General features: G+C 49.2%; 1 protein-coding gene across 2 annotated transcripts in view; it reads left to right on the top strand.

Moving 5' to 3' along the window:
• Tbc1d2b (TBC1 domain family member 2B) overlaps positions 1-24,929 on the top strand; it is a 67,639-nt gene extending 42,710 nt beyond the window's left edge. Inside the window, exons 6-13 of one of the 2 annotated variants that reach the window (XM_085827891.1) lie at positions 708-1,091; positions 3,993-4,103; positions 5,043-5,236; positions 7,938-8,432; positions 11,361-11,478; positions 17,164-17,349; positions 19,117-19,238; positions 21,791-24,929. In XM_085827891.1, coding sequence (XP_085684017.1) covers positions 708-1,091; positions 3,993-4,103; positions 5,043-5,236; positions 7,938-8,432; positions 11,361-11,478; positions 17,164-17,349; positions 19,117-19,238; positions 21,791-21,986 — 1,806 coding nt within the window. In that variant the 3' untranslated portion in view covers positions 21,987-24,929. Of the gene's footprint in view, positions 1-707; positions 1,092-3,992; positions 4,104-5,042; positions 5,237-7,937; positions 8,433-11,360; positions 11,479-12,271; positions 14,399-17,163; positions 17,350-19,116; positions 19,239-21,790 lie in introns of those variants that run through there. The other variant, XM_085827892.1, reaches the window with a different exon arrangement.
• Positions 24,930-25,158: the final 229 nt, after the last annotated feature.

Below are 25,158 nucleotides of genomic sequence, written 5' to 3'. Positions count from 1 at the left end.
TCCTTCTACCTAATTGCTGGACAGCTCAGTGACCCGTAGAGCTGGATCCTTCCCCCTTTTTATTTTCTTTTTAGTTATATATATGAGTATGAAACTGTAGGCATCCACAGAAGCCAGAAACCAGTGTCCGATTCAGTGAGCCTCCCAATGTGGGTTCTGGGAATCAAGCTCAGGTCCTCTGCAAGAGCAATGTGTGCTCTTAACTGCTGAGTCATCTTCCTAACTGCTGAGTCATCTTCCTACCCTGCCCCCCCACACACACACACACACACAAATACACTTCTATTTATTCATTTATTTTTGAGACAGCATCTCACTGTGTCATCTAGGCTGGCCTGGAGCAGTTGATCCCCCTGCTCCCGCACTGGAGTTATAGGCATGTGCCACCACGCAGTACTTCACACAGATCCCTTAGCGCTGATAAGCATGTGCCAGGAACCATTGCTAATTACAGCAAGCACATCCATTATTTCCCGTTTCCTATTATTGTTCTCTTCAGGCTGTATTTGTGGAGTACATTTTTTTTTCCCTCTCTATTTTTGAGATCTTTCAAGAGGAAGTTCAACATTAAAATGTTTCCAGTGGAGTTTGTTTCTGCATTTCCTCAGATTCCAGTGACTGCTTATATAACACTCTTATGATTTCTGCTTTTCTCCCCCACACCCTGGCTTTCTTACCGTTCACTTCATTGTCTTCTTGGCTCCTAGGAGCTCATTCGGCTGCTCCAGCAGACAGTCCGGTCATCCCAATATGACAAGTATTTCACGAATCCCCAGATCAGCCAGGGGGTCCCCAGGGACACACTGGAGCTCCTGCACCAGAAGGACGAGCAGATCCTGGGCCTCAGCGGCCAGCTGGAAAGGTTCGGCCTGGAGAAGGAAAGCCTCCAGCAGGAAGTGAGGACACTGAAGAGCAAGGTGGGCGAGCTCAACGAGCGGCTGGGCATGCTGATGGAGACCATCCAGGCCAAGGATGAGGTCATCATCAAGCTCAGCGCATGTGAGGGCAGCGTGTCTTCACCCACCCTGGGGCCCAGCTCTCCTTTGGCCATCCCGGCCAGCAGGGACCAGCTGGAGCTGGACAGGCTAAAAGTAAGGGCAGACTGTGGGCTGGCTTTCTGGACAGACATTGCAAACTCAGTTCCATTCTTAGTTCCATCCCCGCTGACCCCTAGAGGTCTGGTTGTCACGAGCTGGTCTGGTAAGGGCAGAGCTGGGGAGGAGGGGCAGAACTTTATGCTCAAATCCCAGGCATGTTCAGGAACTGCCTCGAGCACTTCCAACACCCTTGCCATTGCTGCCATTGCCTGGGACACTTTCAGTTCTTCCTGTCCCTGGCACAGAAAAAGCTGAAACACCCCTCCCCTCTGACTTTCCCACCCTCAAGGAGGTTGTCAGTTTCCCCTCTGTGCACATAAAGACAAACACAGACTTAATTTGTATAGCCTCCCACGGGCCTGGGTACAAAGTTTGTCCCAGTAGTCAGAGTAGGTCCAACTGTGAAGGTAGACCCAGCTCCAGGCAGTCGGGAATAGAAACCTGCTCAGTCAGAGTCATGCCCAACATGAGAAGTCCTGCACTTAGAGGGAAGGGCAGAGCTGCCTTCCCAGTGCTCCTCTCTGGGGTAGCCCAAGGTTAAGAGGCTGACTCCTGAAGAGAAAGGAACTGGAATGATAAGCAGCATATGAGGGAGGCGGGGCGTGCTCCCTGTAGGAAGCAGAGGCAGCCTGCCTCTTATGCCTGTAGAGCATCCTGCTGGTCCTAGCAGAGAGATACTGTAAGAAAGGCTGTAGAGAAGACTAGCAGCTCCTGAGACTCCGCCAGAGACGGTTTAGGTAGACAAGCATCCTCTGGGACACTGGGCATCAGGTAGAGCCCAACCGACTCCAGCAGACCCCAGTATGTCTACCACCCCCAGTAGTTCCATGCAGCCACTGGTTCTAGGTGTTTGCGTTCCAAATGGAGTTTACCCTTGAAGAGTCCAGGTGTGTTAGCGTTGAGATCGTGATAGAGTGTGTGCTTCATGACTTCTAGCACCTTTCATTTGCCAGCAGTGAGCTGAGTGCGTGCTCACAGGCTGGGGACTGCAGAGTTGTGAACACTGAGACAGTGGCTGCAGGGCTGGGATGTGTGGGTGGGCCGTTTTATTGACAACACAAAGCCAGCATGGTCTCTTTATTTTTGTATGTCTGTAGCGTGTGCATGCGTATACTCATGCGTGTGGAAGCTGGGCATTGATACTCTTCTTCATACTGCTCCACATTACTTTTTGAGACAAAGTCTTAACCCAGAGCTTACTAGTTAATCCGGGAACCCCAGGGACCCTCCAGCCTCCGCACTCCCTGCACAAGGGTTTATAGAAGTACCATCACATAGGCTTTTACGTGGGTGATGGAAAACCGGACTTAAGTCTGCATCCTTGTGCAGCATAGATCTTACCACCTAAGCCCTGTCCACAGCTCCCTGTCCGATTGATTAGTGAAAAACCAAAACACCTCTTACTATGCCATATTTATATCTACTATAAAACAACCTTTATTTTATTTATTTATATTTTGAGACAAAATTTCATGCTGTAGTTTATGCTGACCCAGAAATCACTGTAGCCCAGGTTGGCCTCAAACTCAAGGCAATCCTTTGTCCCCATGTCCGGGGTACTGAGATTCCCAGGTGTGAGTTACCACGCTTGGATGCTTGTTATTTGTTTTTGTTTCATTTTTCTCTTTACAAGAGGCCTAAATGCTGCCTATAGAAGGCAGTTAGTTTATATACTCCAACCTTCCTAGTTCTGCGTCTTATCAGGACAGACTACAGCCTCAAAGAAGTTCAGTCTGGAGACGGGGGAGTATCCGGAGAAGTCTGGAGACGGGGGAGTATCCGGAGAAGTCTGGAGAAATGGTCAGGGCCAGAGGGAGGACGTGGTTACAAAAGATGGAATTTATAAGGCATCTTCACCAACCACAGCCTTAAAGATGGTTGGTTCTCCTTCATCTTTATTTAGAAGCCTCCTTGACTTATCACGAGGATGATCTAAGGGGTGTGTGAAACTTGTTTTCAGGGCGTTTTACATGAACACTCTCCCCTGCTCAGCCACACCTTCCTTCTAGTAGAACAGGGGAAAACTTGTGACCACAGGAGCCTGAGGCAAGCCAGACCTCTGAGTTCAAGGACTACCACATAGTGAGTTCCAGGACAGCCAAAGTTACATAATAGATCCTGTCTTTACCAGAAAGAAAGATAGGAAGAAAGGAAGGAGGGAGAGAGGAAGGGAAGGAGGGGGAGAAAAGAAAACCTTTGTCTCCAGACTTTACATTCTCTACAAAATAAATGTTGCAGAAGTAAACAGTTGGCCAATCCAGTGAAGGGCCAACTGTGTTCTTGATAATTTGGGAGGTGGTGCTGGGGACTGGACCCAGAGCCTTGTATCTGATAGGCAGATACTTTACCACTGACCTCCACCCTCTGTCCTAATGTCCTCCTTCAGCTTTCCCACAGTTTGAAACTGCACTGTACAGAAGTAAAGAGTGTGCTCTCCAAAGTCCCTGATGCACCACAGATCACAGTGTTCATCATTGCATGCCTTTCTTAATTAAGGGATTTTGCATATTTTTATAGCCTTTTAAAAATAGAACTATATAAGTAAAAATGAGAACCTACATAGAATACAGTCAGTGTCTCCGGTTTAAAATAATATTAAATGGCTGCTTTTTCTCATCACCGACTCGTCCATGTGACTGGAGTTAGAAACTGCATCCCTGTTTACTTCTGCCGTCAGCTGAGAAAAACCAGCACTGCTAAGTAAATATTCTCCCACCTCCTCCTGCTGCCACAAATGGCCAAAAAGATTCATCAGAAAGCTCCTACTAACGTCTTCCAAATTGTTTAGAACTCGCTCTCACTTGGCAGGCCTCAAAGATGCTAATTACATAGGATAATTAGCCAACATGCAACCCACATCAATTGATTAAAAAAAAATTTTTTTTTCCCCAACAGGATAGTCTGCATGGGTACAAAAGCCAAAATAAATTTCTAAACAAGGAAATTTTGGAACTCTCAGCTCTACGAAGAAATGCGGAGAGGCGGGAGAGGGATCTGATGGCTAAGGTAAGCCAAGACCGACTCAGCTTAGCGCGTGAAGGGAGGGCGGGAACCATGCTTGAGCGGATAGGCTTTAAAACCTACCCAGCCACCACCGTGATGGGAGAAACATGCCTGCAGGAATCAGCACTCGTAGATGTAGAGTACAACTTCTCTGTTGATGGCAAACTCTCACACGTGGGCTTCCTCGTGTGTTTTCAGAATGAAACCAAATTGCAGTCATAGGGGTCACTCCAGGTCATCGGGGTCACTCCAGATTCAAGTTACCTAGATAGTCGTTTATACTGCTGAGATTTAGTTTCACACGTGTGAGACAAGAGAGGCGAGAATATTCCCATCCCCGTAGATCCCGCAGGGTCGGTTTAAGATTACGGCTGCAGAGGGCTTTGGAAAGGCTAAAGGGCCACAGGCATCCCAGCTGTGAGTTATAAATGCCTGGCACGTGTCCACAGCTGCTGCGTGCAGGTACTATTTTTGAGCAGCCTTCCAAGCACATTTCTAAAACCTTATTCCTGCATATTTGCCAGGGGAAAGTTGATTTTTCTGATCAGGTAGCCGATAGGAACTAATCCTGCCTGGGCCGAATGCCCTAACAAAGTTGGTGCGCATGGGGCAGGAGGCAGCATTCATGGCCTATGTAACCAAGTAGGGGTAGGCTTCACCTCAGCCACTGGCTTATGACCCAGTTTCTGTTGCTCGTTCTAACCATGTTGAAGGGTGGCCCCTGTGCTTATCAGCACCTCTCTCTGCTTAGAAAGAAGGGGGAGCCATAGTGGGCTCTTTTAACCCTGACTTGACTTTTTGCCTGTGTTATACTTTGCAGCAGGCTCACTTCCTAGTCTTTTTGAGCATGCTGGTTTGGGCTTATTGGTTGCCTGTGATGCCTAAGGCCTGCTTTTCCAGTATTTGTCACTGGGTGGAGGTAACACCTTGCATTCTCTCCAGTACTCTAGCCTGGAAGCCAAGCTCTGCCAGGTTGAAAGTAAGTACCTGATACTGCTCCAAGAAATGAAGACACCAGTTTGCTCAGAAGAACAGGGGCCTGCCAGGGATGTCATAGCCCAGTTGTTGGAGGATGCTCTGCAGGTCGAGAGCCAAGAGCAGCCGGAGCAAGCGTTCGTTAAGCCTCATCTGGTCAGGTAAATCTGCTTCAGTCTGTTGGGGCAGTCCACCCATTTCCCAAGTTCCCTTTCCACAGCAGTAGACATTCACAGGGTACTTAACGCTGGATGCCGATGGCAAGTGCTGTCAGGCCGGCAAAGCAAGTATTGTTCATTCTTCCACAGAAATCATGTGCTAGAACTGGAATCAGCCTAGGCCTGTTGATTCCAGGACCATGTCAAAGTAGCCTCACCTCCAATATGTACCTCCTTCTTCAGGGACCAGTTTTCTAAAGAACAGGACCCCTTTCATGACATAGGTTCATCCCATCTCTGGGGGAACTAAAAGCAAACAGGCCATGGAGAGAAGCTGGCTTTTCCTTGTGTGGGAGGGTGGTTTCTAGAACCTGATTGAGTAGCTGAAGACCACGCCATCTGAGACAAATCATGAACCCACCTCCCAAGATGCACTTGGACACATACATGTAAAATACTGCGGGGTTTTTTTTTTGTTTTTTTGTTTTTTGTTTTTGTTTTTGTTTTTGTTTTGTTTTGTTTTTTGTGAGGGGGATGAGGTCAAAGAACTTAGAATGGATCTCGGATTAAAGGCTCATATAATATATTTTCTGACCAGTCTCAAAGTGTCAGGGCTAGGCTAAATCTGCAAGTTCACCTGGTATAACCTCTTCTGTCTCTGTCTCTCAGATATAGCACTGTTTCTGTCCCTTGCTCTTTGCAGTCTCCTCTCTACCTTTCCTCAGCCTCAGATAGAGACCTTTGACATGCTTGGGCCCCTCCCCAGACTAACAGATCCCACCTACCAGCATTGACTGTGCTTGTCAAGTGACAGAAATGGACTTTGAGAATAGAACCAACCCCGTTGTTGCAGAACACTTATTCTGAAAGATGTGCTGGATGCAGGAACAGTTACGGGGTTCACATGCAGAATCGTAATAAACGCTCATTGCAGGTGGATTTGCTCTCACTCCGTTAAGTGAGGTGGGTGAGTTAGGAAGTGCTGAAGCATATTCTGGGCTACACATCCTATGGCACATGACTAAGTCCAGTGACATAGGATCCATGACATAGGATAAGCCCAGGCAGCCAGAGTCTCAAGTTCTAGAGTACTGCCTCCACATCACGTGTGGTTGCTTTGTTCGTAGTCACTGGTGAGCTCTGGGAGCTGTTCTGAAGTGTGTTACATGCTTCCCATGTGCGTTTAGGAAGCCGTGCATTCTCTACTGCTTTGCAGAACTCCATTGGGTAAACAGACCACAGTGGCATTATTGCTTCCCCTTGTGAAAAGCACTTAGGACCTTTCCAGTTTTGTTCTGTGTGCCCAGGCAAGAATTTCTCCAGGATGTTCTGTGTGCCCAGGCAAGAATTTCTCCAGGATGTAGAAGAGAAATGAGCTGTCTTCAAATCTACTAGATTTCCAAAGTTCCTAAGACTTTTGCGTATTCGTTGTGTCAGAAGTTTACTGGGATCTGATAACTTCCGTGACTAACCATAGACATAGTTTGCTGTCAGAGTTCATGGGTCAGAAGGCAACATAAAGTCTTACTGAACTGAAATCTCAGCTTAATCAAGGACCAGGCTCCTTTCTGGGTCTTCTGGGGAACAGTTCATTTCCATCATTGAAAATGTTGCTTGATACAGTTCCTGGCAGATATAAAGCGAGTCCCTGTGTCCCAGCCTCTAGATCACCTGCACTCCATAGTTCATGGCTCCTTCCATCTTTAAAAGCATCAGCAGCTGATCCAGTCCCTGCGCATGTGTGAGCAAGTGCACTCGCACACTCACACACACTCTTCTCTCCTGCGTTTTGTTTCTTTTGTCATCTTCCTCTGATCTGTTCTTCAGCCTCCCCTTCTCCTCTGAAGGTTCATGTGGACACCAGGTTCCTTGGTAACCCAGACAATCTCCCTGCAGTAATTCTGTCACCTTAATATCATCTGCCACTGCCCTCTTTTTTGGATTTAGTCACAGATTTCGACGGCAGGATGTTGACATCTGTGGGGGCCATATCCTGTCCGCCAAAGCCTCGATTAGCTTTTGTACCCAATACTAAGAGGGTTTCTTACTAATACCCTCTTCCTTGTCTTTCACTTTTAAAGTGACGCCTTCTGAACGGGTATGGTGGCACACACCTGCAATCCCTGCTACTTTAAGGCTGAGGCAGAAGGATCACTCGAACCTAGGCATTTGAGACAGGCTGGTAAACATAGTAAGATACCTTTTTTTTTATTAAAATAATATCTTTTGAAACGTGAAATTGTTCAGTTATAAGTGTGATATATAAAGTAACATAGACATGTACCCTGACATAGTCACATAGAGAGGTCTCTTTTTTATTTTTAATTTTCCTTTTTTTGTTTGTTTCTTTCTTTTTCTTCTGAGACAGTGTCTTTCTAGCTACACTTAGACCTGCCTCAAACTTACGGTCCCCCCTCTTCAGCCTCTTGAACACTGAGATCAGAGGTGCACACCACTGTGCCCAGCTTGGATCAGTCTTGTTTGATAATAGTGCCCATATTTCCTCCTGACTTTATATGAGGAGTTTTAACCCATCGGAAAGTGAATTTTCCTGCACACTATGGAGAGTCGATCTTGTCTGACCTTGCTGGCTGTGCTCAGTTTAGAAGCATAATGTGCTTCATGGTCTGAATAGGTCCTGTTTCTCTGCACCCTTTGCCAAGACCATGCCATTTCTACTGTCCCTCTTGTTATTTCTCCACAGTGAGTTTGATATCTACGGGTTTAGGACTGTCCCTGATGACGATGAGGAAGAGAAGTTGGTCGCCAAGGTCCGAGCACTGGACCTGAAGACTCTGTACCTCACAGAAAACCAGGAGGTTTCCACTGGGGTCAAGTGGGAAAACTATTTTGCAAGCACAATGAACAGGGAGATGGTATGCTCTCCGGAGCTGAAAAACCTGATCCGAGCAGGCATTCCCCACGAGCACCGCTCCAAGGTGTGGAAGTGGTGTGTTGACCGTCACACCAGGAAGTTCAAGGACAGCATGGAGCCAGGCTACTTCCAAACCTTGCTGCAGAAGGCTCTGGAGAAACAGAACCCGGCCTCCAAGCAGATCGAGCTGGACCTGCTCCGGACTCTGCCCAACAACAAGCACTACTCCAGCCCCACGTCGGAGGGCATACAGAAGCTGCGCAGCGTCCTGCTCGCCTTCTCCTGGCGGAATCCGGATATCGGCTACTGCCAAGGCCTGAACAGGTGGGCGTCAGCCTAAGAAAAGCTTGTATCCTGGGGGAAAGGAGGGACAGCAGCAGGACAGTTTCATGATGCAGCACCCCAGTCCTAGAGTAACACAGGCAGACTCTGCTTCAGAAAGCATAAGGACTGCAGAGGGGTCTGGGGTGTGGCTCAGTGGCACACGTGGGGCCCTAGGCCAGTCCCCGGCACCAGGATTAGTCAGCACAGAAGACAGCTCACTTGAAGCATCTTGGAGTCTCCTTTTTTTCTTCATTGCTCTTCTCTTCACCCTTGGGTCCCTTGGGTTTTAATCATAAGAATCTGACTGTACTGCATGATAGTTGATGGAGCAAAAGCTTGTGCCATTTGCTTATACAGGATCCTGAATGAGCCTGTATGTTTTTTCCTACTGACTAAAACAGTCCTTGAAGGACTTAACTTGCTTGCCTTCTCGCGTGCACATGCTCTCTTCTCTTTCTCTCTCCCTCTCATATATGTATATATATATATATATAAATTTTTTCTTACCAATTTCACACATGCATGCGATGCATCCTGACTACTCTTGTCCCTAGCTCTCTCCCAACCCCTACCCTCCCCATAAATCTTTCCCATTCGTATCTGTTCAGTTTTGTAGCCACTGAGTAGACTCTCTTACAGGTCTTGAATATCTTTCATAAGCAAAAGCCACTTAGGGCCTCTCACGGTTTGTTAGTGTTCCAGGCTTGTCATCCTGAGCTCTGTGTGCTGGGCCAGGACAAGGCTTTGGGAGTACCGGGAGCCTGCTCCCCACCCATCTCCTCTGCTCTGGGGCCTGGGAGCAGCTTCCTGCTGTGAGTCTCCTCTTTCACCTCTGTCTGCTTTCTGATCTCACTGCAGTTGGTGTATTCGTATTCCTTCCCAGGCTTGTCAGAAAGATAAAGGGAGCACTGTAAATGGATCTCTGTGAGTTTGAGGCTAGCCTAGGTCTATACATTGAGTTCTAGGCCAGTCAAGGCTATATAGTGAGACCCCGCCTCAAAAAGGAATGGAGGAAATATGAAATACTTGTGTGTACTTGAGCAGATCTCCCATAAGCAAATTGTGTGTTCCCGAGGTTTGAATGCTGGCGTGTAGTCTGGCTGCTCAGGGCTTTCATGCTCCTGACCCATGCCAGTTCCTGACCCCACCCCCCAGGTAAGCTGTGTGTCTGCAGTGGGAGAACTATGGGAGGGAAGGTTTCAAGCTGGACTGTCATTTACTTAAAACGCAGATGAAGCCCTATGGCTACCGGGAAGCCATGCTGTCGTCAGTGAGGACAGGGTTGTTCTCTCTACCCAGGACTTCTCCGTCCTCAAGGATGGGGTAGTTCTCTCTGCTCTTGGGAGGTGAAAAAGGACTTCAGCTTCTCCTAGACAGTCTGCATTTAAAAACCAAAACCAGCCTAAAGCAGTCCTGGTTTTACTTAAAGCCACAGCTCACACTGTACTGGCTGAAACATACGAGAAGCTGAGACCCTTGAGGCCAGGGCACCACCGGGAAGACTAACCGGTGCCCTCCTGGAGCCAGGTCTGTGGATCTGTGGGTGCTGAGAGCTCTGGCTGGCCACACTCCTGTGCTGTTGAAGCTTCTGAAATTTAGTAATGGATGTGGGGAGCTCTTTCCCTCAGAGTCCTTGGCACATGTCCCTGCCTTCCGATGCCCAGTTCCTTAGTGTAAGGGCTGTCTCTTCTGGCTTTGTGCTTATCATGCTCAGCCTCCGTTTAAATGATGTCTTCATGTCTCTGTTTTGGACTTTGCACCCCACTCCTGGCCTCCTCAGGGGCTGTACCTTTGATTATTTGGTTGTTATTTTGATTATTTTGTCTGTGTAACTGTCCCCCGGGTGTCACCTTCCCGACTCCTCATCCCTTTTAGGAAACTGAGGTCATCCCCTTGCCGCCTCCTACTCAGGTTCTGTTTTTCAAGTTGAGGTTGTTTGCTGATTTCTTTCATTTTTATCAAAGAAAAATAGAGCAAGTTCTGAGCAAGAATCTTTTCCCTCTGACTCAAGCAGATAAGCAGAAGTTCTTGTGTCAGCTAAGTGCAGAGGGACATTTCCTCAACTCTGCTCCATTTCTGTGGATTGCCCTCAGGGCATCAGGCACAGTCAGAAGAGCTCTTTGCCGCTGAGTCAGCCTGCATCCCCTACCCCATTTTGTGATGCTGAGGTTTGGGCCCAAGGCCTGAGGCCAACTTCTAGACAACGCCATACCACTGAGCTGCATCCACAGTACACGCACCTCTGTTCAAAACTTTGCCAACTCGCCCAGACATGAGCCTCAGTTGTGCTTTCCCCGGGCTCAAGCCTACTCTGAAACTGGGAGTAGTCATTACCAACCGCCTCTTGATTGTGGCAGGGTTCATATATTTGGAGCCAGGTTTCCACTGTGAACAACACAGCAGTTGGTGTGTGTGAGCGCCTCTCCTGCCTCATGTGCACACCTCAGGCAGTTCCAAAGGCCTCCCTCCCTCCCTCCCATGGGATCCTGTGCATCTCTGTTTCTTCCCTGCAGTGCGGCAGCTGGATAGTGGGTGAAATCACATCCGTAAACCTCCTCATACTCTCTCACATTCACCTTATTCTTTAGACATTAAAGGATTAATTAAACATTCTAAGCAATGAGCTCAAAGAGCTAGCTGCATTAGCAAAATGTAAGAGTGAAACATTTCTTTAAGTGAGGCTGATGGATCACAGGGAGATGATTTCATTGGGAAATAATTTCAACTTTGAGTAAAAACCAAATGACAGGATCAAAACTTTTGTCCCCAAGTTTTAGAGGACTCGTCCCTTGCCCAGAAATACTTATCTTTCTTCACTAGAGAAGTAGAAATCACTCTGACTTCTAGAGAAAATGGCTTCAGGAGATGCAGCCATTGGTGAAGGCAGGAGCCAGAGCCAGCACTGACCTAGTCCCTGTCTGCCCACAGGTTGGTAGCAGTGGCTCTCCTTTACCTGGAACAAGAAGATGCCTTCTGGTGTCTCGTTACCATCGTGGAAGTCTTCATGCCCCGAGACTATTACACAAAGACTCTTTTAGGATCCCAGGTACTTTTAAAAATACTTTGTCTTGGTCACTGGCATAGAGCCATAGTTGTCATGTGACCTGAATTAACGGGCAGGGGTTGGGGGCAGCTTATATACATGACTGCAGTGACTGATCTCCATGAATGGACTGTGTCAGCTTCTTCAGCTCACTGGGTACCACAAAGAGACAGCCCTCCCTGGCAGTCTGTCACAGAGCAAAGATGCTGGGGGGCGCCTATTATGTTACCTCAGGCCTTCCAGAACGCAGGCCACACCTGGAGATGTGCCTGTAGGGCAACAGAGGGCTGCTAAGGAGGCTGGGTAGGACTCCATCCTGGGGAAGAAGCAAGAGTTGAAGCAGAGTCTCTCAGCTGTCAGAGGAACCATACGAGCAGCTTCCCTGGTGCCCTGCCTTGCCTTTCCCTGGTTTCTGAGAACAAGACAGTGATGGATCATAAAGAGCAGCTGCAGGACTGGCGGTCACCTCCCAATCAGGATCAGAATGGTTCATGTTCCGTTTCACACCCTAGATCTTGACATCAGGGGTCAGAGTAGGGTGGTATGGGCTGGAAGAGGCTGGATCATCTGTCCCCACCTGGTCTGGCCTTGGGAACTTCCCTGTGGGCCTGGGACTGCCCTAGTACTATTCCCTGCTTCTCTGCTGTCCTGGCCCTTTTCTCTGTGTCCTGGCTGCCATGACTTCAGACTCCTCCTGTCTCTCAACCACAGCAGTGAGTGCCACAGCTGCCTCCCCCAGTTCACAGCAAACCTTGCATACCTTCTTACACCTGTCCTTGCTTCCTGCTCCACTTAGGCTATAGCCCCCTGGGCTCCTGGACTGTTTTCCACCCACCCATAAAGCTGTTGGATGCAGTTCACCCTCTAGTGACAGGACACTGTTTCTCTGTTTGTGGGACTTCTCTCCTAGAACACCATCCCCTGCTCATCTAGAAAGTTCCAGGTCAGTTCCAGAATCTACCTGCCCTTCCACACTGCCTCCCTGTGTTCCCAGGGCAGCTGTGAGGGGCTCCTCAGTGCCTGCCACCCTTGCCTGTGATGACTGTTACCTAGCTGGATTAACCCTTGCCTGCCTGCTTATCTATCCTCTAGCTAATTGGTGGTATCATCTGGGCCACAGCTCTATTATCTTAGGATGTCCAGCACATTCCAAAGAAATGTCAGCACCTTCAGGAGCTACTGTTAGACCAGAAATGGGAACTGGTATTTAGTGAGCCTGGTCAGTCATACCATGTAGCAGCTTTCCTGTCCCCCATTGGGCTCTGGAGAAAAGGAAGGCCAAAGACAGTGAGTCAGGGCCAGTTAGTTGCCTAGGGACAGCAAGATGGCTCACTGGGTAAAGTCACTTGAAGACCTACGTTTAATCTGTAGAACCAACATAGCGGAAGGAGAGACTTGACTCCTGCAAGTTTTCATCTCCACACCATGGTACATGGACGCATGCCAAAAGATGATGCAGTGGCTGTGGGGCTGAGCTGGGGATTGGACTCAGCCCTTGAGTCGCCATGCCTAAGCTTGCACCCCTCTTTCCACAGTGGAAATGTCACTGGAAGGTTGTGCGAAGCTGAGCTCTGGCCTTCCCACAGCTGCCAGATCCCAGTCCCTGTGACAGCTGCACGAGTGTCCATGGACACGGAGAGAAGCTCGCCAGGTCTCTTGGCGATCTCTTCCCTTTCTGATTACCTGTGAGGTGCATCCCTGTCAGCATGAGTTTGTAAGCTAGGACATGCACTACAAGGGGGTGAGGCAGTGCTCTCAGTCGGGTGGGATCTTAAAATCCAGTGGCTAGTGCTCTGTGTGCTCACGGCACCTGAAAGCAGCCCTTCAGGCTCCAACTTAAAGTCTCAGATGACTCACAGTTTGGGAATAGAAAAAACGAAGCGCTGCTGTCCCTGAACACTCCGGGACATGTCGTCAGGTTCCTTTACACCCTGAGGTTGGTGCTAGTTTCTTCTCTCAGGTGCCTAGAACACATTCATGATCTCCATTATCTCTGTGTGCTGCTCCTAAAATAAGCTTGAGTCAGTCCCAGGGCAGGCTTCGCCAGATCCCAGAGCCCTAAGCCTGCTACCTGCTGCTACTGTGACCCAGCTGCTGGCCAGGATTCCCACCTTACCATCTTTGGACTGTGTGCTGTGTGCCAGGATCTCACCAGGAATTGCAGACACTAATGAATGACACACTTATCCCATGTCCTCCAGTGTTCAGGGAAGGAGGGATAAGAGAGGCCTGGGCAGGCATTCCTTGGCAGCCTGTTCCATGCCCAGCCCTCTGCCAACCCCTGGACAGCCTCACGTGAGGCACTGTCTTGCCACCTACTTGGGAGAAGAGATCCGTACACAGATTTTCTCCCACTTCAAAGCCAGGTGGATATCCTGCTCTTGCAGATGTCGTCAGATGGCCATCTCTGCTCCTTTCCAGCTTCTGCAGTGCTTGAAGAGTTGGCGAATGTGTCATTGTTTGAGTGCTGAGGGAAGATATGATCTGTCAGGACAGCACTCTTCAGGGGAGGGAACTGAGGCAGATGCTTGACCTCATAGGCAACTTGTGGGAACCATGGGATGCTCTGACAGCTTTTAAAATAGTTTTCGGGATTTTACATCTAACCTGAGTTTCACAGGCAGGTAGACGTGGGTGCGAGGTGAGGCGGGCCCTACAACCTTTTATGTGCACTTTTGTTTCTTAAGTATTCGAGAAAATGATATTCATTTCAGCAGTCTGTACCTCGGAGTTTGTCTCTTGTTAGAAAGCAAATGTGCATTTTAATCAGTTGTTCTTTGTCAACTCTAGAGTACATTTATAGTGTAGAGAATTAGTTTCTAAAACACTGTTTTTAGCTATTTATTCACTCATTTGTTTTTGGACTTTTGAGAAAGGGTTTTGCTGTGTAACTGGCCCAGAACTCCATATCCTCCTGCCTCAACCTCCCAAGTGAAAGGAATATAGGTGTTCACAACCATGCCTGCTAGTTTATAGCTTTGCCTTTTTGGTTTTTGGTTTCGTTTGGTGTTTTTTGGGTTTTTTTGGGGGGAGGGGGTGGTTTTGGGAGGGACGGGGGGGTTGAGACAGGGTTTTTCTGTGCAGCCCTGGCTGTCCTGGAACTCACTCTGTAGACCAGGCTGGCTTCAAACTCAGAAATCCGCCTGCCTCTGCTTCCCAAGTGCCGGGATTAAAGGCATGTGCCACCACTGCCCATCCCTCGCTTTGCCTTTTAAAAAGTTAAAATTCCAATAGGGATTATTTTTTTAAAAAAATAGAACTTTCAACAAATAGTTGCCATCATCAGAGTTTTGGTCTGTCATTAGGATAATTAGGATAATGTTGTCAAGTGTTAGCATCTGCTTAGACTGTAGCTGTGTTAGTACCCCAGGAATCCCAGTCATGCGCACGCCTGTAGTCCTGACTAACTGGGGCTGTCCTAGTCATGGTTACTGTCGTTGTAATGAAATGCCATGACCAAAGCAACTGGAGGAGGGAAGCGTTTATTTGGTTTACAGCCCTACATTACTCTGCATCTCCATAGGAAGGCAGGGACGTGGGAACCTGGAGGCAGGAGCTGATGCAGAGGCTGTGAAGAAGTGCCAGTTACTAGCTTGTTCTTCGTGGCTTGTTCACCCTGCTTTCCTATAGAACCCAGCACCACTATCCTGGGGATGACACTACCCACAATTGGTTGGGCCCTCCCCCATCAGTCACTAATTGAGAACGAGCTCTACAGCAGTGGTTCTCAACCTGGGGGTCATGACCCCACTGGGGAGAGGGGAGAAGGTCAAATGATTCTTTCACAGAGGTCACCTAAAACCATCAGAAAAAGCAAATTATTACAGTTTATACAAGTAGCAAAATTACAGTTATGAAGTAACAATAAACATAATTTTGTGGTTGGGGGAGGTGTTACCATAACATGAGGAACTGCATTGAAGGGTCACGACACTAGGAAGGTTGAGAACCGCTGCCCTACAGGCCTGCCTACAGCCTGATCTTATGGAGGCATTTTCTCAATCAAGGCTCTTTTCTAGCAGATGACTTTAGCTTATGTCAAGTTGACATAAAACTAACCAGCACAGGGATGCAGTTGACAGATTTGCAGATTAGTCTGCAGTGTCCTCCAGGGCAGACCCCATATAAGCACCTTCAGTACCCGCAAGCTGCCATACTGTTCTCCAAAGTGGCCATCCAGTTGATTTCCCCGTCAGCTTCCCTAGAGAGGGTGTCCTACCCCATGGTCCCTGCACGAACAGACCAGAGCCTGACCTCCAGGCCTGGCTTTGTGCTTCTCTTCACCCCCTTCTCGCCATTGGACCTCTCACTGTAGGGGTCTCATCCTAAAGGTGCCCTGGGGCACCGCTGCTTCTCCTCTTTCCAGTCCACTCCTGTGCCCTGTCTCAGATGCCACATCTTTGGCCTCTCCGTGCCAGGCTCAGAAGTGGGGTATTCTGAGCAGCTTTTCATCCCACTCACACAAAGCTGAGTTTCCTTTGGCAGTTACCGTCAAGTAAAGTTCCGCACACCCACTTCCATTTTTCCATTTTCATCAGTTTGGCCAGGGGGGCCTCAGCCGTCCAGTCTAGTCTTCCTGTTGCAGCTAGAAGGATGGATCTAGAGAGCAGGCTTCACTGTTGGGCACCCTCCTGAAAGCCTTACAATGCTTCTCCTTTCTTCTCTGCTGTTTGCAGACTAGGGATAGAGAAGCTGGTTTTGCAGACTGGTATGAATCTTTGCATGTGTCAAATAAAACTGATTAGACGTGAAGAAAATGCATGAGTCCACTGTGCTACCTGAGTGTTGTTCTCTGAAGCTTGTTTCTGCTGCCTACACACAGAGAGAGAGGGAGATGGGGGGGGGGTGTCTTTGTATGGTCCCCACAGTAGGGAAAGCTCCTTGGTGTGGCCTCTCAGCCCTCTTCCTAGAAGCCCAATCCCTGCCACAGTTATGCTAATCCACTTGTGCAGCTGCCCGCCTCACCTCTCCCATCCTGTAGGTCATCCTTGAACCCTGTTTAGCCTTCTGCCCGACACTGGCAGCACTGACCAGTTGCCTGATCTAACATGCAGAGGCTATAGCCCCCTGTGGCTAGTCTGTCTTGCAGTAGTTTACATGTCTCTTTTAATGCTCACAGCAGCACAGTGGGTAAGTCAGCTATCTCTGCCTATCCTTCAGAAGAGTACAGAGCTGTTTAGAACATCCTTTGTAGGTGGAACTAACTCGGATTCACCTGGGATCCTCTAACTCGAGTGTTCTTTCTGCCACCCTGCCCTGTCAAACCTGTTCACTGCATGGTGTGAGCAGTAATGTTCTATTTCTTGTCCGGCGCTCATGCATCTAAGACTGCCTGTATTCATAGGAGTGTTGGCAAGCTGACACCAACCTACCAGCTCTTTTCCACTAGCCTGCTTGCACATGAGATGCTGAGTACAGGAGCTGCTTTCAGGCTGGAGACTATTCCCTTCTCCCCATACCCTAGGGAGAATGACACATAGTGGCCTTGCAGAATTTGAGGTCAGCTGCTCTTGAGACACAGAGCAGCCTGGCTCTATGATGTGCCCCACATGGACATCCAGAAGAGCTGTGTTGCTGCACGTCCCCCACGGGCTCCACCCTCTGCTCTCAGGTGGCACAGCTGTTCTGGCTTGTTTGCTTCGGGCCCTGCCAGACCCCAGGCCTTTCAGCCCTCTGTGCCCTCTCCAGGTGGACCAGCGGGTGTTCAGAGACCTCATGAGTGAGAAGCTGCCTCGACTGCACACCCATTTTGAACAGTACAAAGTGGACTACACCCTCATCACCTTCAATTGGTTTCTGGTGGTATTTGTGGACAGCGTTGTCAGCGACATCCTCTTTAAAATATGGGACTCTTTCCTTTATGAGGGACCAAAGGTGAGTGGGCTCTGCAGCTATACGCACTCGTGGGACTGTGACAGGCTGTGTCAGTAGTGGCAGAATGGCTGATTCTCCTGGAGCTTGTGAGGTTACCACAGCACCAAACGTACCTCCCTGTGATGTGCTCCTGCAGGCCTTGGGAAGCAGCAATTACATGCTCAACCGTGAAGACCCTCAGCGTGAAGCTAGGCATGGTAGCTCCCAGGGAGAGCCTGTCACAGAGTAACCTAGCATGATGCTCAGTAGCTGAGTGGGCCAGCACTTGCTGTGCTCATGCAAGGCCTCTAGGTTCAGTCCCTGCCCGCCCCCCAATACTGCACTATACCATAGCACAGCGCACCAAAAATAAACAAACAAGTGGCTGGTGGGACAACGTAGCAAGCCCCTCCGACCTCTATAGACAAACATTCACTAAATAAATAAATAAATAAATAATATTAATTAAGTAAAAATAAAAACTAAACATAACTAAGAAAATATAGTAGGAAAACAGTCTGTCTCCTCAATTTATATGTTGTCTTCCATGTTTCTTTTTTTCTTTATTGGATACTTTATTTATTTACATTTCTAATGTTATCCCCTTTCCTGGTTTCCCCTCCAGAAACCCCCTAACCCATCCCCCTTCCTCCTGCTTCTTTGAGGGTGTTTCCCCATCCACCCACCACTCCTGCCTCCCCGCCCTGGCATTCCCCTACACTAGGGCATCGAACCTTCACATATTTCTTAAGCGTCGCTTTTAACTTTACTGTATCTTGGAACTAGTTCTGTGTCAGCGCATAGAGAACCTGTTTCGTAACTCACTGGAGTTTCCTCCTGCACCATAGCCCCAATGGTGGCCACTTTGGTTGCTTCCATTCTCTTGCTGCTTCAGAAAAAGCTACACCCAGCTCTCATGGGACTTTTCATCTCTCTGCATGTATGCAAGTGCATTATAGATTTAGCCTAGCATTGCAGGATCAAAGGTTGGTCCATGGGTAGCATTGGGGTAACACCAGATGACCACTCAAAAGGGCCTTCTGCAGTTGAGTATCACCCCATATGCAGATTCAGTGTCCAACACAAAGCATTACCACTTTTATAGTCTAATTTGTCATTAATAACAAGAACTTTCACCTAGAATCATAAACGCTGCTCCTATTGGGCCATAGGTGAAGAGAACCATGAACAATTTAACCCTATAAATACCACTTACTAAGTATCATACAGTGTAGGCTAGAGTAGCCCTTCAGGGCTCTTAGATGTGGAGATAGCAGTTTGTTCAAAAGCTGCCTGAACTTGTAAGATCACCAGGAGTTCACTACCCCCCTAGTTCCCCATAGTACCCCCAAAACAAATCAGCAAAATCCACTGTTATTTTATATTGAAAAGGCGGTCAGAACCCTGTTCACCAGCTGAGACTATGCCTGGCTCTGGAGTTGGCAGCTTCACATTTTCAGTCAAAAAAGCCCAGGTTTTGATCTTATGTAAAACTGGTATCTGGATATGTTTTCTTTGTTGACTACAAAGGTTAGTTAGCCAAAAGTGAAAGGATTCCACAAGTCAGTCACCTTACTTCCTAGGAACACGTCTGCCTTGGGCTGAACTGTCGGAAACCACAAGTATTTGTTTAATTGTACCTAAGGGCCTGGTCCAGTCCTGGAAGTCGCCCTTCAGTTCAGGTGTCCACCCAAGGGCAGGGCCCTCAGGATACTTCCTCTAGCCAGCCCCAGGGAGAACTTCAAAGCCCAGCCTCGTGCAATTACCGTTTCCCTGGCTTTCCCGCAGGTTATTTTCCGTTTTGCCCTGGCACTTTTTAAATATAAGGAAGAGGAGATCCTGAAATTGCAAGATTCGATGTCCATATTCAAGTATCTGCGTTACTTCACGCGCACTATCCTCGATGCCAGGTGAGTCCACGGGCTCCTCAGACTCTGGGTTGTCCAGGGTGCCGTGGTGCTCTCTCCTAGAGAAAGAAATGGGAAGGGCCTGTTACAGGAGTGAGATAGTAGATAAAAAGACAGCCCTGAGCGCTGAGGTTTCCCGAGGGAACATGCCTTTCCTGATCCACACAGGCACGTAGTGTGAGGAAGCCCAAGCCGTGCCTCACAGGGATGCCTTGGGGCACAGAGGTGCTCAGAGGAAACGCGTTTGGGAACAACGAGAGGGGCCACCAAGTTTGTGCCGGCTGCTGGGGCTCATGGCTACATCCTAGCCTGGCTCCTTAGGCTGTGCTCAGGAATTTTAGCTTCATTCTAATCATAACAGAATGTCACTGAAAGATAAGAGGATTGAGGCAGGACCGACCACTGGGAGGGTAGGTGGTGACTGTTGAAAGTCTCCAGGAGGAAAGGTGGTGGCCCGGAGTGGGGTGTCCTGAGAGGTGGAGAAAAGTGGGACAGATGGAAGAGATTAGGGATTTTGAACTTGGAAGAACCCTAGGTTTCCAACTTGAACGGGAGTCATGAATCATTTCCCCACATGTATACATACACACACCTCCGGCCACGTGGCTATTTCTTGTCTGGGCTGCCATTTTCCCTAGGCCACAATTAGTGGCTGCTCTGGTTCCGGCAGCTGGGGTAGACCTTGGCAGCGGAAGTGGTTGGCGGAAGCTATACCAGGTCTCTGGGAGGTCGTCGCTGTTTTTAGGATCTTTCTCGTAGGGAGTACATTTTCAAGATGGCTTTAGGCTTAGTGCCTAACTAAGACTAACTGGATTTGTGCCCAGTGAGAAAGGGCATCTGAGAGTGTTTGCTGTGCAAGACTGGTGAAAGGTTCAGGGTGAGGATTGTGTTCATGCCGCATTGGTTAAGATTATTAAGAATAACTGAATAAATTCCCACATGACAGTGGAGAGCATTTTGGTTCCAGAGATGGATTTGCCTCACCATGACACTCTTAAGGGGGAGGTCAGGGCTGCCTGGAGATAAATCTTCCTCCTCTGCTTCCTGTCACCATTGGACAGAACAAGGCAGCTTCCATCTTGCCTGATCCTACAGCGCCCCCTGGTGAATGGCTCATGATGCAGTTTCCCCTTCGCTTTAGAAAGTCAAGGCCACGGACCAAGAGCTCCCCATATGTGCGTGAGGTCCTGGTCCCATTCCCCCTGTCCTGCACCCTCCCACCTCCTGGGAGGTTGCTGAGGTTGCTGGTGCCTTTGTCCCACCTCCACACTGGAGTTTCAGTATTTTAAGGAGTTGCCCATACTAACTGTCTGAGGTTAGGCAGTTCCTCAGAGTAGGCAGGTCTTACAAGGTACTCAGGCGTTTCCATAGCCAAGTGCATTCAGGAGACACTGACTGGATGATGCAGGATTGAACTGGTTGGTGGCTGCAGGGTCCATGAGAGGCTGGGCATTCAAGGCCAGTGTCTGGGTTCTCCTGTTTTGCAGCCTGGGCCATGTTGCAGTTGGCTCTTTCCAACTAGAGAAGTAAAGGAATAATTCAGTATCCCCTGTTTCACTTTCTGAAGCAAGGGCCGAGGTTTCTGGCTTACAGAGCCTGTGGCTCATGTAAGAGGAAGGACAGTGGTGAACTCCTGGGTCCCAGTCTCAGTGACATACCCCAGCTAGCTCACAAGGCTGGGCCTGAGACACAGCTGGGCCTCGTCGGGCCTTTCTTAACCTCCGGTACTTGCCTTGTCCTAGAACACATGACGAACTTGGCCTGTAAAGAGGGCAGGCCAGTCTCCCCTTTTCACTTCCTTACAAGAGAAGCTGTTGGAATATAAAGATGAGAAAGGTGCATATCCTTTATACACCCATGCTAAATGGAGCTCAGGCCTTGGAGCAGCAGGTGGCTGAGGGAATGAGCCCCTGCTATCAGGGAGCAAGACCATAGGCCTGGCAGAATCAGTTGGGAAGTGACCTATCCCTTGGCATAAAAGAAGCTCTGTCTTTCTGTGATACCCAGGAACCAATACAACTGACCTGTGAGTGCTGGAAAGCAAAGCCAGGCATGCAGACAGTCCCTAGCTCTATTTTTACTACAGACTGTCCAGTAGCTGAAGTATTACAAACCTAAGACATTGTTGCCAGTTGGTGCATTGAATGCTGCGTGTACCTTTGTAGAGTGCATCTTGGCCCAGGTCACACTGCAGATAGGATCTGACGCCATCACCATGCCTAGTCCATTGGTATCAGGACAGTTTTCCAGAGAATCATACTCACTGACCCCTGCTATCACTGAGCGAACACCAGGCTATTAGTGCCTACTACATGAGGAAACCATATAGAGTACACCTCCCATCACTTCCAGGGTGCAGATGGAGAATCAGGTCAAAATGGAGTCTGAGCTCACTGTGCCTTCCGCCTCTCTGCATAAGCTGGGCCTGGGTTCCCAGGGTGACATTCCCCCATCCCATGGTACATGTCCCTTACTCCCTTCTCTGGTCTCTAGGCAGTGCTCTGGGCGCTCACCTGAGCTCTGCTGATGCTCATCTCTGCCCTTTGTCCCACCAGGAAGCTGATCAGCATCTCCTTTGGGGATCTGAACCCCTTCCCCCTGCGCCAGATCCGGAACCGGAGAGCCTACCACCTGGAGAAGGTCCGGCTGGAGCTGACAGAGCTGGAGGCCATTCGAGAGGACTTCCTGCGTGAGCGGGACACTAGCCCTGACAAAGGCGAGCTAGTTAGCGATGAGGAGGAAGACACTTGAATGTATCCCCACCCTAGGATGCTGCTCTTCTTGCCTTCCTTCATAACCAAAAGTAGCAAAGGCACATCTCTGCACATCAGCTGTCAGATTGTAACATCTACAGCCTCTGGCTTCTGCTGGGCAGATGTCCAGAGCTAAGCTGCACTTTCTCATCTCCCATTTCGGGGCAGGGGGCAGGTGGCTTTACAGCCATTTCCGTGTCACATGCATCATATGCTTGCTGCCTGATTGGTGACTCACCAGGTGACTGTTTCCAAGGGCCTGTTTACAGCATCTGCCAGTTGTGTGAGTGTTTCGCCCCACAAAAACTATGTTCCACATCTCCCTGTGCTCTTTCTTTTACCCAAGGGCAGCACTGTGGAGGAATGTGCAGGGGGCCACAGTGTGGCTGCTTCCAGGGTCACAAGGTCACCATAAGAAGAGGGACCTCTTTAAAAAGCAAGCACAGAACTGGCCTCCCAGGCTAGCGTGGGAGCCCTCTGCTGGTGGCTTGGCACTGCCAGCCGCAGTCCCTTCTGGACTCTGCTCTCCAATGTAGCCTTTCAGACTGCAGCACTCCCTCTGCTCTGCAGCAGTGCCCACACTTCTCACTGCCAGCTGCTTTGCCAGCTGTCTGTCCCAGCTTGCAGTGGGGCTAGCACATCTCCAGGAGCTGCTGTGGAAAACTCTTCTAGCTGGGAGCTGACTTGTAGACACCATTCTCCAACTCTGGCTGGCTTGGGATTCCAAAGGGACCTTGCAGTAGACCCAGCCCTGCATAAGGGAACATGGGAAACTCTCAGATCTGTGGCTTGTGGGCTCCTGGATTCAGGGCTCTAAAATCTCTCCTGCCCAGCAGCTGGGTGTGGAGTGGGGCTGACTGCCAGCTTCCTGCATCTGGAAGCACCTGGAGTGGTGAGTTCTAGTCTCTGTGTTGCCTGGATTATCTTGTCTTCAACAGGGATCTGGGGCCACTGTGTCCTCTGGAATAGCAGACTCTAGGGACTTGGAACACTTCTTTCTTGAAGCCCAGAGAGGGTCTGAACAAGAAAAGTTATTTTTGCTCAGTCCTGACGCATCGCTGATGGGTGACTGTCATGAGAAAACATCTTACACAGTATTATGGGAACACACGGGAAACAGCCTTAAGTGGACTACTTTACACTACCTGGGGAAAAATTGGAAACAATCCTTAGTGTAAACACACTTAGACTCCGGAGCAGAGCAAGACAGTTTCAAGAAGCGCTTTTTCCATGACCCGTTTTCCTGTTTTTGCTGTCTGCTTTCTAGCACTTGAGTGGCTGAGTCCATTTTTCAGTATCTAGACTATGCTTAACTTCTCCAAAAGTTGCTTCATTTATTACCATGTAAAAGGAGCTGGTCTCTCTATTTAGCCAATGGCCTTTGCCTATCTTCAGGTATCAAAAATGTCATCCTTGTGTCTTTGGGACGGTGGTTTGAGGCCTGGTTCTATCGGTAAGTTTGTCTGGAGCTGGACAGTGGTCTCACTGCTATTCCAGAGCCTCCCTGAGACCAAATGCAGGGAGATGCCCCACCCCTGTGAAGTGCCGGCCGGCCGTCACCCTTGGGGACAGCTGTTAGGAGGTACCGTAGGGTAGGGTTGCCCCAGGGCTCAGTTGCCGTGTCAGTTTCGTACCAGAAGATGCCAGTCCAGGTGTGCATTTGGTGTAAACTTAGTGGCGGGTGGCTTTTGTCCTGTGTGCTGGTGGAGGCATCTTTAAAGTACCTGGTGATGCTGGGGACATGGCTAGAACATGTGCCTGGTGTGTGGGACTCTGGGTTCCAGCCCAGCAATTGGAAACGAAAATCTCCAATATGCACGGGGTCCTGTTCTGCCATTCCCTGAGAGACGGCATTAGTTTCTCAAGCAGTTAGCATCAGTGCTCAGGTAAAAGTCTCAAGAGGCCCCAAAGGGAATGCACGAATGCACACTTAGAGGCTCTCATCCCTGGAATAAATGACTCAGTGGCTTCAGAGCTGAGAAGGAGTGCTTGCCCTCTTTCCAGTTTGGGGACAAAATGGCAGATGCCTGTCCCAGAGGCAAGGCTCCGGTGACTGAGCCATCTTCTCCCATTCCCTCGTCACGGAGACTGGCTTTACCCTCCTCCAGTGTTCCTGAGGTTCCAGACTCCTCCCAGCCACCGTGCTGCTTTTCATCTGAACCCTTACCCAGCATGCAACGCATGGCTCCTGCCTGGTGAGCCTTGTGGGCTGAGAAAGCCAAAGCACAGCCCCCAGCGTGTGGTCCAAATGCACGTGCCACAGTAGAGGAGCACCCTGCGCTTGGCGCCCCGTCTGGTGGGACCTACCGATATTCCAACCGTTGACACTTTTATATCTTCACTACATTTTATATTTTTATAGACTATTTTATATTAAGGTTTTTCTAGATCCTGTACAACTTTTATATAACAAGTTCTATTTTGTGTGCATGACTCTCCTGTATGTATTTATATCAACCCGAGCCTCCCAGATTGCAGGTCCCTCTTGTGCCACTTTTTCCTCTTAGCCTTGACTGTCCCTCTCCTCTGCTCTCCCAGGTGGCCTCATGGGGGCTACTTCTAGCCGTGATGACACCCAAACAGCAGTCACTGGTCAGCATGTACTTCTCTGGTGTTTGTTAGCTATGGTCTGTTGATACAGGAAGTACTCTGGGCAGTACCCAGTCAGGTTACCGCACTATGTTACCGCACAAACCCCTCTCGCTCAGTACAGTGGGTGTCCTGATGCAGCCACCTCTGGGTGGGTGGCTGGTCAGGAAAGTCCTCGAAGACAGGCTCGATGCAAGCCTGGTGTATGAGGCTCTTCTCCTCCTGTGGACAACTAGGGGACTTGAGGGCACACTGCCAAGTGACTGTCTTTTTATATCACAGCAGCTTCCATGCTCATCCTTGAGTTAAATGGTAGACTTGTAAAGGAAGAAATAAACTAATTTGTATTACATTCTGCCTCGAAAGGTATTTGTAGTCATTTGTGACAGAAGCCTCTACATGGTCTTGTGGTATGGGCTGTACATGAGGGCCTTCTCCAGTTTGCCAGCCTCATGATTCTTACGTGTCTTCTCTTGGTTCCACTGGAATGGGAGACAGGGTGCCCTTCTTGGCACTGGTAGGCCTCAGTTGCCCTGAGTACCATGGCTGAACTATGGGCAGAGGCTGAAGCCATAAGTGAA

Source organism: Mus caroli, unplaced genomic scaffold (assembly GCF_978045245.1).
Source record: "Mus caroli unplaced genomic scaffold, Mus_caroli_1 scaffold_11, whole genome shotgun sequence".
NCBI classification, from domain to species: domain Eukaryota; kingdom Metazoa; phylum Chordata; class Mammalia; order Rodentia; family Muridae; genus Mus; species Mus caroli.
This window is presented reverse-complemented; position numbering and strand designations above follow the sequence as displayed.